Source organism: Ceratotherium simum, chromosome X (assembly GCF_057802395.1).
Source record: "Ceratotherium simum simum isolate JZ-2026a chromosome X, ASM5780239v1, whole genome shotgun sequence".
In the NCBI taxonomy this organism is placed as follows: Eukaryota; Metazoa; Chordata; class Mammalia; order Perissodactyla; family Rhinocerotidae; genus Ceratotherium; species Ceratotherium simum.
Window position 1 is genome coordinate 30,667,356 of NC_141940.1, and position 11,847 is coordinate 30,679,202.

An 11,847-nucleotide genomic window follows, 5' to 3' on the forward strand; every position below is an offset into this window, starting at 1 on the left:
TCTAAATATTCTACTTTTATAACAACTCTAAAATTATTTAATGAGTAACATAGTATTACAACAGTCTGGCAGACAGAGAAGGAAAAAGTTTATGTGTCATTTCTTGAGTTTCCAATATCAATGATACTAAAGAGATTCTATTTTCAATTATGTTTTCCTGAGCTAAATTAGATCTTGGTCCATCCAGAATATTTAAAATCAACCTCCATCATGTTCCCTCCAGTAAAATTTAAGTTCTTTTACTTAGAAATTCTCAACAGCTTTAACCTGTGTTTGATGAACAGGAAACTGGTCAAATATTCATATCTGCCTATTATCCCTCCCCCAATAACTGATCTTCCACTATGATATGGTTTTTCTCAGCTATATCAACACTTTTACTTGCAATATATGATGAAAAGTTCCCAGGCTTTGGTGCCAGACTTACCATCTGTTTACTGGCTATATAACCTTAGTCCTGTTACTATCTCTTACTGAGACTCACTTATGTCCTCTAAAATGGGGTTAATAATTCTTACTATATTATTGACACATTCAACACATAGCAACTGAAAATAATATTTATTATTATTACTCTCGATTATTCTTTAGTGGAAGGAAAATAGCAAACACTACCTGAAACATTCACATTTTACAGGGCAGTTGTTTTTAATATTTACAAATGCACATGGAGTTACTGGAAATTTGAAAGACCGAAACCTAAGGTCTGATGATATGACACGGATGAAGCTACAAAGAAACCCATCTCGCACTTTCTGCCGTGCTAAGAGTGAATGGTCTAAATAATAACTGACAACCTGGGAGAGTGAGAAGCAAGCGATTGATCTAGAATGTCTCCCAGGTTTCTGATCTCATCAACTAGGTGGATGGCAGTTCAGCAGCGTGAACTGTTCTCTCATTGACTATCTCCTCTCCAGCAGCATCTGTCCTGGGATAGCAGCAGTAATAAAGGCTGCTATTTGCTGAGTGACTATTGTGTGCCAGGGACTTCATTCATTCCAGCCACTAACATTTATTGAGAGTCAGCTTATGTTCCACGCAGTGTTCTAGGAGCTGGGGATGCACCAGTGAACTAAGCAGACTAAAATGTCTGCCCTTGTTGAGTTTATATTCTAGTGGGAAGAGATAGGAATAAACAATTCATATCATAAATCAGTCAATTATGTAGTATGGTAGAAGAGAGGCATGTGATGGAAAAATAGTGCAGGGAAAGGAGAATGGGAGTGCTGGTGGCTAGGTGTGCAGTTTTAAATGGGCTGTTCAGGGCCAGCCTCACTGAGAAGGTGCCATTTGAGCAAATACTTGAACACAATGAGGGGTCAAGGCACAGGGCCATCTGGAGGAACAGTAACAATAGCCAGTATAAACACGTGAGGTGGGAGTGTGCCTGGATTCTGTGATAAGATATCCAAACAACACTGTGCTGGCACGGGGGATATAGGGCTAGTAGAGAAGACAGATAATTATACAAGTAATTACAACAAAATGATAAGTACTACCTAAGATGCAAGGAATGACCTTTAGTGGAGTCAGAGAAAGCTGGCCCAAGGGAGTGCCAGGGCGAATGATACTAGAAGTTTGACAAGGGTTTTGCCAGGGGAAGGGGAGGACCAGGCTGATGGAAAAGCATGTTGAGAGTCAAAGATAATACAGATGACCTGGTGGACTGGTGATCTTTTAAGCCCTTTTCTAGAAGGGCCACACTTCATTTGTCCAGTTAGGCTCAATGATCTGAAGGCACACCCAGAGTTTTAAATGCATAGCATTCCATTCCAAGTGTGGAGGCTAATTTATTCAACCAAACCTTACTCATGGTCCTTGAAGTTGTTTCCAGTTTCCACTATTACAAAAAAAAAAGGTAGGGTAAACATCTTTGTTCATAAAAATGTTTACACTTGTTCAGTTATTTTCTTAGCATCAATTTTAGGAATTTATACTGCTGGATTCAGGGGTTTTCATATTTCAACCTTTCATACATTTCCCAGTTGGCTTTCCGGAAAGAATCTGTCAATTCTCAGTCCTACCAGCAGTGTGGGAGAGAGAGACTTTGCCCACATCCTTACCAACAGTTTATTTTTAGTATCTTATCCCAGAAATTGGATATAAAAATAAATATGAGGAGAAGATGGTTTCAGGCTCTGAGAAGGAAGTTTCCTAAACTGACAATTTTTTCTGTCTTCTTCAGTAAAAGAAATGAGACCGAGGCCTTCCTACTGTGCAGACTTTAGGGCATGAATATGACAATTCAGAAATCTGTACTCAGGATACAGCCAGTAGAATGATCAGATATTTTGTACCCACTACCTTAGGAATGACTTTCCAGCACAAGGGTAAAGACTTCGGGCTCTGAAGGGCAGATCTGACGTTCAATTCCAGCTCCAACCCTTACTAGCTGCCTGATCTTAGGCAAGTTACTATAACCCCATGTGCCTCCATATCCTGGTCTGTAAAATGGGGATGGTGAATCTAGTACATATCTGAGCGAGCAGTTGTGAGAGGCCATAATACATTGTGAGTTCTGGTCTGAGATGAGTTGCTGCAGCTGGGGATCCATACATCCTGTCAGGATGAGGCATGAGATCCAGCCCCACTCTCTCTGCCTCCTTTTATCCTGTCCCTGAGATCCCTGGTAGTGACAGAATTTCAGAGTTACCTGGATTGTAAGGACTCCTCAGACCTCAGTCAGGTCTCCTTCCCACCACACACTGGGGAGTCTCCACGTCCCTCTGAAGTCAGTTCCCCACACCCCTAGCTCTTATCTGTTGCTTGGGGGAATGGGAGAAGACTTGGCTGGTCTTGAGCTACCTGAAAGGATAGGGGTGCTTCTGGCATGTGGGGGAAGGAAACATTTCCTAGGGACACACAAAACTAGGAGAAACCCACCTCAGCATTTGGTAAGTATTCCCTTGTCATCCCATCATCGTTAAACTCTCAGACATTTCTGAATCCACTGCTGAGCCTTCAGTGGCCAGGCTTGGTGTAGCTCCTGGAGCCAGACTGTCACATCGTCAGATTAACATGAAATAAACACTGCGTGACATGGACAGCATTTAATTTTTCCCCATCCTCCCTTCTGTAGCAGAGTAATGTATTCTAGCAGAGTAATAGTAGCTATCATTTTTGGTGAGCCCACGAGGGACCAGCCCTGTGCCAATCACTCATACACAGGGCACACTTGGAAAAGGCGGGTCTTATCCTGAATTTACAAACCTCAGTTTCCTCATACATCATATGCATATAATAACACCTACATCATAGGGTTCTGTGAACATGAGAGCTAAGACATGTGAGAAGCGTAGGCTTCTCACTCTGCAGTCTGACTTCTGGCTTCACCACTAACTAGCTGCATGACCCTAGGCAAGTTTCTTAACTTGCCAGCCTGTTTCCACATCTGAAATATGTGCTGATAGCAATGCCTATCTTATGGGGTTGATATGAGGATTAATGCATTTAAAGGACTTGGCACACGATGCCTGGCACACAATAAGCTCTTAATAAATCACAGTTGTAATGATTTTTATTACTATTATGGAAGAATCAAGAAGAGGAAGAAGATGCAGCAAAGGAGGCTGAGAAGTGGGCACCAAAAAGCTCCTGGAGAGGGGAACCATGAGAGAGGGGTGTCATGGAAACCAAGGGAAAAGAATGCTAGGAAGGAGGGAGATATAATGCAAAAGGGCACCCAGAGGCCAGTTCCGACGAGACAAAAGAACAATTTTCATATCTTAGCGACCAATGAGAAGAAGGCAGAAAGGAAGAAAATAAGCCCATAGTTTTAAATGAAGCCTTTTTTAGGCTAACCCGTTAGTCTGATTGGAATGCCCAGGTATCAGTTCCATGTTTTCTAATTAGGGAAAATACATGTTACTTGAGTAAAAGAAAAGCCTGTATCACACAAAGTGAAATAAAAAAGAAATGTCAGGTTAACATCAAGTTGGTGAAGTAAAAATTTAGACAATCTTAATTTTACACAAAAGAGGATAGGAGGGGGGAAGAAAAAGTGAATGAATTACAGAACAGGTTTTCAGGGCAGTGGTCTGTACTGAACCCCCAGGCTAATGCTGGTGAAAAGGAAGGTAGTGGAATGGACAGAATTTATTTTTCTTGTTATCTTTCTATCCTACCTGGTGCCAGAAAGAAATTATGGCAGCATAAACTGTGTTTTGGCAAATATTCAACAAGTGTTTATAGAGTAAAACTGAGAAAAGATGACAGGAAGTGGAATGATATTGTAATCTGAACTAGATGGGGGAGATAGATACCTCCCAAGGGTAGATTTAGGGAGGAGTATAGAGGAATTAAGGGTTAAAACCTATGAGAGCTGAGGAGCATTGGGGGCCCCTTAGCTTTGGGGGCCTAAGTGGGACTGCCTCTTGCCTGGGGGTGGGGGAGGGATCCCCTTTGGCTCTGGAGAGATGGAGGTGGCTACCAGGGTCCCAGAGGTGCCCCAGAGGGATGCAGGGAGTGGCCCTCTCGAGTCTTTGCTCCTGGCCAGTTCTCAGCTAAAGGGTCTGAGGCAGAGGGGCCCTCCCAGTCTCCTTCTGGCTATGAGGGTCAAGGAGGCTGAGGCTTAAGTCAAACCTGGAATACGGGGGGTGGGAGAGGGGGTGATGGCTGAGGCTCCATCCCCCTTCACCAAGAGAGGAGTGTGGCTGGGGGGGTTGTAAAGTCAGATTGTGGGGTCATGGGTGGAGCAGGAGCAAGAAGCCAGGGAGGAGCCGAGGGGCTGTTTCTGGAAAGAGAAGCACTTCAAGGCAGGTTCCAGACATGGCAGCCCAGGGAAAGCTGAACTGGTTTCTTGCAGTGCCTGGCTTCTGCCCCTCCCTCAGGGCCTCAGCCTGCACCCCTTTGTCCCTACTGAGCGGCCTATCAAGTGCCCATCATTAGAACTCCAATGTCTCTCCGTGGGCCTCTCAACCTGTGCCATTCCTGGTGCAACACAGCCCAGAGTTCCGTATGATCCCCTGGAATCTGCGATTCCTACCAGGCTTCTTGTCCCTGTCAGTCTTTATGTGAGTCTCCCTGGTCATCGTGCCCTCATCCGCTCTCCCCTTACCCACACAGCTCAGTGCTTCTCCCCTGACACACCATCTCCCATTGCTGCATACTCTGTCCTCTCAGCTCTGTGGAGTCCCTGTGTCCCGCATGACAGACTCCCTCAGGTCCTCAGGTCTGCACATTCATTTCACTTTCCACTCCCGGCCTTAAGTGCAATCATCCCCACACCCCAAGCCACGTCCTGCTTAGAGATAGGGACTTATGCATCTACAAGAAACATAGGGACCCTAGGGGTCTGATGTCACACGTGTCCTCTTTTATCACCCTCTAATGTGAGGTCAGGAGAGGGGACAGGGTAGGTTCCTGGGAAGGTCCCTCTCTCCTCTTCCTCCCCCATGAACACCCCCCCCGCTCTGCTAAAGTGATGTGTAGGGCTTCCTGGCTTTCTGATCCCTATGTTCTTTCACGTGCCCGGGCAACTAGATTGCTTTTCATCCCTCCCCAGCTAGTCTCAATTCTTGGGTTGGGGTGGGGTTGGCTTGGAGTCCTCGGGCTGCCTGTGTCCTTTAGCATGTGGCTTCAGGGCTTACAGAGGGAGGCCCCTGAGCTATCAGGAGCTGAGCCTCCTGGTGCTGGGTTTTCCTCAATAGCTGCTCTCTCCTTTCCTTATCTGGGGAGTGGGGAGACGGCCGTGTCAGCCCACAGGAAAGATTACTGGTTGTGACCAGGATGTGTCTAGAAACAGCAGCAGCAGCAGCAATCTAAGAAATCCACCCAGAGGAGGGGAGAGCTGCTGCTCATCAAAGCGACTAGGAATGGAGCCCCAGGATTCCCCATTGTGGCCTATTACCTCAGCACCAGACTCCCCAGCCATCAGACTCCTCTGGATACATTAGAGAAGAAAGCATCGGGACGCTGTCAATGAGTAGGTGCCATAGGTGGGCTCTATGACCTAAGGGACAAGTCAGTTGTAGTAAGGGGCTCTGTCCGTTTACCTTTAGGGAATATTTCAGCCCACTTCTGCTTCCCTTTTCTTCATCTGCAAAATGAGGTTGATAAAAACCCCACCTTGGAGTACAACCCACCCCTTTATAGCTTTTTACTATATTTCTCTTATTCCTTTTTCCTTTACCTTTTCCTAAAAATAATACCACGGAGACATTAAAATAGATGCTGATATATATTTATTGACATAGAAGCAGCCCACAACATATATTGTTTGGTGAAAAAATACAGACTATAGAACAGCACTTATATTTGATCACTTTTATCTATACATATATCTATCTGGGTACATAGGTATAGGGAAATATCTAGAAGAACATTCATCAAAGGGTTGACAGTGGTTCTATAAGGGTGGAAGGTTTGTACTTTTGTACTTTTCTTTATTGTTGGAATATTTAACAATGAATTGTATCACTTTCACAATGAGAATAAAGCCATCAAGGAAATGGGCACACAGAAAACAGACTCTTAGGCAGCGGGGGAGGAGGGGTGAAGAGAAAGGACAGAGGTCAGGCCATCTCCCTCCACTGTGCTGGTATCCAAGACTTTTCTCCTCCACCCCAAAAGACAGCAGCTTTGTGGATTAATTCATGCAATTAGAAGCACCCCCCCCCCAGTTTTCCCATTGCTGGACTCTGAATATGGGTTAGGGTTCATTTAAGGCTGGAGGCTAGCTCCTCACTGTGGCTCAGAAGGATCATCGGGTTCGCCAGGGGCCTCTCTTGACCCCTCCTCCTCTGCATGTGTCAGCTCCTGCAGGGTGATGATCAGATTCTCAAACACCTGGGCCTTGTTGCTCTCATTGTCACAGGTTTCCTTTGAGTGGCCCTCCTCGCCACAATATGAACAGCGGATTGTGAATTTTCGCTTTCTGGCTCTACGCATATCCCCAGGACCATCATTCTTGGACCCAGACCCACCACTGGTGGAAGGAGATTGAGCCCGGGAACTGTTGGGGGAATCAATGACTAGCACTGGATCCTGAGGTCTGGCCCTGCGTCTGGGGGGAGGAGAACTCAAGAGTGAAAGTGGAGGGTCCTGAGACTCCACTAGGATCACATCCTCATCTGAGTCATCGAGGGTATCATCTATCTCTATCACATTGCAGTTAGCACTGCCACTCTCTATTGGTGGGGAGCCCTCAAATGCCACTGGGCTGGTTGCTCTCTCCACCATTGACTCAGATCTCTTGGCCCGCTTCTGTTTCATAAAAGTGTCATCCCAATCCTCTTCCTCCCTTATCATCTTGATTAACTCCAGGAAATTAGGAAGACGCTCCTGCTCATTTGCATACATCCTGAGAAGATGCTTCAGCCTGAAGCGCAGGTCCCCATTCAGCTCAGCCCCTAAAAGGAGCTGCTGCAGGCGAGTCTGGTTTGCATCTTTCTCAGCTATGACCCCTGCCTGAATAGCATTCTGGAGCTGCACCTCTAAACGGATCACATAAAGGGAGGCTTTCTCCCCTTGTGCCTGCAGAGTGTTAAAAAATTTACCTTGAGCAGTCACACTGCTTTCAGACTCCCCAAACACCAATTTCATGGCGCGCAAGAAATCTGCCACACTTAGGTTGGGGTTGGCCGCCTGGAGCAAACGCATGACCTCCCGGGCAGGGCCCCTAAGGGTTTTCATCAAGCGCTTGAGCTTTTCCTCCTCAGACATATTCCAATCTGGCAGGACCCCATTGACCTGGATCAGCCAGTTTTCAAAGGTTTCTTCCCCCTGCGCTGGCACCACCCTCCCAGAGAACAACTTCATGTTCTTCTCTGCCATGTTGGCCATTAAAGGACCAAGACTCCTTCCCAGGGACCTCAGCATATAATGGGCCCAAGGCGGCAAGGGTGCCTTCTGCTGCCGGCTATTACCCACGCGTGCAATGATGCTGGCCATGTCTGACGATGACTGGGTATGTGAATATAACAAGATGTTCAGGCTTTTTGGAAAAGCCTAATCTGCAGGTGTGCCGGGGGTCAGTGCTTTTCTCCAATCTCAGTAGAGACTGTAAAAAAGAAAAAAAAACGGGAGGAGGTGTTAATAAGGGAACTGGCCGCAGCCGTATTCTCTCCCTTCCTGAATATCCTCCAGTACGTTTTATATCTGCCCACTGCCCTAAAAATATCCTCCTGGAGACGGGCAATTGCATTTTCACAGAGCCAGCCGGTGTCTCCGGGTGCTTTTACAGCCACAAGCATCCCCTCCCGCCAGTCCTTCAAGAGGCAACTGTTGCTTCTAACTCTAAGTGTAATAGTGTATGGAGCTGACATTGGGCTCTCAAAATAGAGCACAATGGGCACAGATTTGTGGGAATAAATAAGATCTCATTAACCTCACGGTCTCAGGTCTCTACCACACCCCCTTCTTAAAGTCCGTCCACCACCCCCCCCCCGTTATTTCGCAGATTCTTACAGGAGCTCAGGAACAAGCGCGCGCCTTTATTTCACTTCCAGCCTCTGCAACCTGTGGCCTCCACGAGAAAGCTCGCCTCCAAGGTACAGTCGACCTTTGTCCACCGGGGGTCGCCGATCCGGGACCTCAGAGCGTCAAGACTGCGACGCCGCGGAGGGGAGGGCAGGGCGGGGGAGGGAAGGGTCAGAAGCAGCCTCATCCCTCTCCCTCCCTCTCCCTCCCTCTCCCGCGCCCCCCGTTGCCTCTGCTGTAGCCAGGCGGAAAATCCCCTCTCCCACCTTTTGAATACAAGCCAAAACGACCCCCGGCCCGGTACATTTCCCCCGGGAAACCGTCGGCCTACCAGCTCGGCAATCAGCCGCACAGAATTCAAGTTGGGATTCGGCGTTGATGGCCTGCCACGGAGAAAGGGAATAGGAGTTGGACACGCACACCTATATTTTCCTCCCCAAGAAGAGATGAGGAGATGCAAAGGGGGTTCAAGGCAGACAGCTTACAATTTCTCCCCCCTCGCCTCTTCCCACCCCGTGAAAATTCCCCCCTCTCAATCCAGGCAAATCCTACCCATGGGGCAGCATCCACTGGAACCCCACCTCCTCCCTCAGCGCAGCCCGGCCAAGGGAGTGCGCCTTCCTCTGCCTCGCAGTTCTCGATTCCCCAAGCGGGGAGCCGCCCAGTCCTGGTGGGGCTTCCCCCTCCTCTCTCCGCGCCGGGCAATCGCGCCCTCTTTCTTTACCTGTGCTCGGCCGGTGGGTAGCTGACACTCCCGCGTTGACAGCCGTAGATTCCTCCTCCGGTCTCCGCGGCCCTGCAGGGGAAAAGGACCGGCGCCTCTTTGGCCGCTAAGCGACCTGGGACTGCCGGACGGAGCTGCTCCGCAAGGCCGCCCAGAGAGGGGTAGCCGAGTCGAGGCAGCACGGTTCCCACGGCAGCCGCCGCTGCTTTTATCCTCTGCCCACTGAGACAAAAGAGCGTGACGAACAGGCCAGCGCGGCCAATCAGCGGGGCGCGGAGGCGGGGTCCCCGGGCAGCCTCGGGCCAGTTGCAAATATACACCAGAGGGGGTGGTGGGTGGGCAGCAGGTTCTTGGGGTGTCAAGTGCAGCTTGGTTGCACCGACTGGAGGAGTTTGCGACTCTTCCCTTCTCCCTCTCTCCCTTGGTTCAACTCCGCGCCTTGAGGCCAGGTGCATTAAACACGAGGTGCGATCGAAATCAAAGTTCTTCACCTTTGTATAGGGGAAGGGGATCAGAAAAAGAGCATTAGAGCTTTCTTGTGCAAAAAAAGTCTTTGTGCAAACAGGCTTGCACAGACATCTCCTCTTTTACTGTGAAGGAGGTGGCAGTATGTCTATTTAACATTGAGGTGAGTTAGACACCCAGGCTGGTAACCAATATTCCCTAAAGTAGTAAGGCTGCAAGGCTGGCTGCGTCAGAATCATTTTGGGGAGCTTGTTAGAAATGCAGATTCCTGGAGGATTCTGATTTACTAGGACTAGAGTTGGGAGTGTGATTTTGTATTTTGTATTTTTAAACAGCTCTGTAGTTGATTTTGAGGTGTGGAGAGGATGTGGAATAAGTAAATGGACCTCCCTCCAATGTATCTGTTCACAGCATATCTGTGGTGAAATGCAGTTCCAGAGGAGATGTTCCTACCTGGGACCATGATCTTCCTGAAATTGTATGCAAAGATTTTGGACTCTTTAGGAGGCTGAATAATGGTCACCCAAATATATCAAGTCCTAATCCCTGGAACCTGTAAATGTTAACTTATAAAGTAAAAGAGTCTTTGCATATGTGGTTAAATTAAGGATCTTGACATGGGGAGATTATCCTGGATTATCTGAATGGGCCCTAAATCCAATCACAAGTGTCCTTATAAGAAAAAGGAGAGAGAGAGAGCTGATGCACACAGAAGAGAAGGTGATGTGAAGACAGAGGCAAAGGCATGCTGGCAGCCACCAGAAACTGGAAGGGGCAAGGAACAGAGTACATCCCTGCCCATACTGTGAATTCAGCCCAGATAAATTGGTGTTGAACTTCTGGCCTCTAGAACTATGAAAGAATAAATTTCTCTTGTTTTAAGCCACCAAGTTTGTGATAATTTTTTACGGCAGCGATAGGCGACTAATATAGACTCTGTATTTTTCTGAGTTCATAGCTTTGTAGATTTTTAAATGGGTCTGTGGTTAAAAAATCTTTTTTCGTTAATACCTTCCTCCTTCAATTTGTAGTTGTGGAAGAAGTGTGAGGAATGAAACACAATTTGACTAGATCCCTGAACCACAGCTCTCTGCTGCTGATATAGCTCTTTCATTTCTCGACTCGAGGAAAGGTTGATAGGTTCCCCTTCTGTGAGCTTTTGAGGGGACCTCTCCTTTGCTGCATTTGGCATCGCTGGCCCCAGAGAAGGAGCAACTCCATGGAAATGGCATGCAGGGCTGTCTGGAGTGAATGAGCCATGAAAGCAGTGGCTCCATGTATTAGTTTGCTAGGGTTGTCATAACAAAGTATCACAGACTGAGTGGCTTAAACAACAGAAATTTATTTTCTCACGGTTTTGGAGGCTGGAAGTCCGAGATCAAGGCGCCCACAGGCCTGGTTTCTCCTGAGGCCTCTCTCCTTGGCTTGCAGATGGCCGCCCACTTGCTGCCTCTTCACAGGATCGTCTCTCTGTGCGCTGGAGTCCCTGATGTCCAAATTTCCTCTTCTTATAAGGACCCCTGTCAAATTGGATTAGGACCCACCTTCATGGCCTCATTTTAACTTAGTCACCTCTTTAAAGGCCCTATCTCCAAATATAGCCACATTCTGGAGGTACTGGGAGTTAGGGCTTCCACATATGAACTTTGGAGGGACACAACTCAGCCCATAACACTCTATTTTCCCTTACTGGGAACACTTACTGGGTTATGGGAAAGCATGTCTTCTTTCCCTCATATAGAATGTGGCTAGGAGGTCCCTGTGGAGATTTTAGGGGGTCAGGGTGGTGGTGGCATGCACGGCACAAGCGGACTTCCCAAGTGCAAAGTTGTTGCTGTTGCTTGGTCTTGACTGCTGATGCTTGGAAGCAAGTGAACAGTCTAATGCCCTTCAGCCACTGTTGGGTTCATCTTTAGCCTGCCAAGGTAATTCACCTGCTCCTTTCTGCTTTCTTATTTCCAGTCCCAATACTTAGAACTCCTTAGAGTAGACCGTCCAAATTTGGAAACGAAGTACTTTCCATCTCAGGACTGTGGCCTTTCTCTTGTGGATGGAACAGTGGGGTGGTGGTGGTGGTGGAGGGTGGTGGAGGTAGAGAGAAGGCAGGTTGGTCATCTTGTAGAGTCAGGGATGATGCTGGCATTAGCTTATGTGTTACCTTTAGACTCTTCCTTTGACTCCCCAGTGCTGTGACATATGACCCTGACCTCTAATTTAAATGGCTTCATCACCAATCCAGG

At 47.6% G+C, this 11,847-nt stretch overlaps 1 protein-coding gene across 2 annotated transcripts; it reads right to left on the bottom strand.

Annotated features, from left to right (window-relative positions):
- Nucleotides 1-6,165: 6,165 nt before the first annotated feature.
- On the bottom strand, nucleotides 6,166-9,325 carry ZCCHC12 (zinc finger CCHC-type containing 12). Of its 2 annotated transcripts, none has more exons than XM_014796645.2 (4): nucleotides 9,143-9,325; nucleotides 8,750-8,801; nucleotides 8,407-8,546; nucleotides 6,166-7,999 (listed from the first exon to the last, which is right to left on the bottom strand). In XM_014796645.2, the coding sequence occupies exon 4, from the start codon at nucleotides 7,888-7,890 to the stop codon at nucleotides 6,682-6,684; it is 1,209 nt and encodes a 402-aa protein (XP_014652131.1). In that variant the 5' UTR covers nucleotides 7,891-7,999; nucleotides 8,407-8,546; nucleotides 8,750-8,801; nucleotides 9,143-9,325; the 3' UTR covers nucleotides 6,166-6,681. The 2 variants fall into 2 exon arrangements, with proteins under 2 accessions (XP_014652131.1, XP_087283712.1); XM_087427586.1 differs by having other exon boundaries at nucleotides 8,685-8,801.
- Between the last annotated feature and the right edge of the window lie 2,522 nt (nucleotides 9,326-11,847).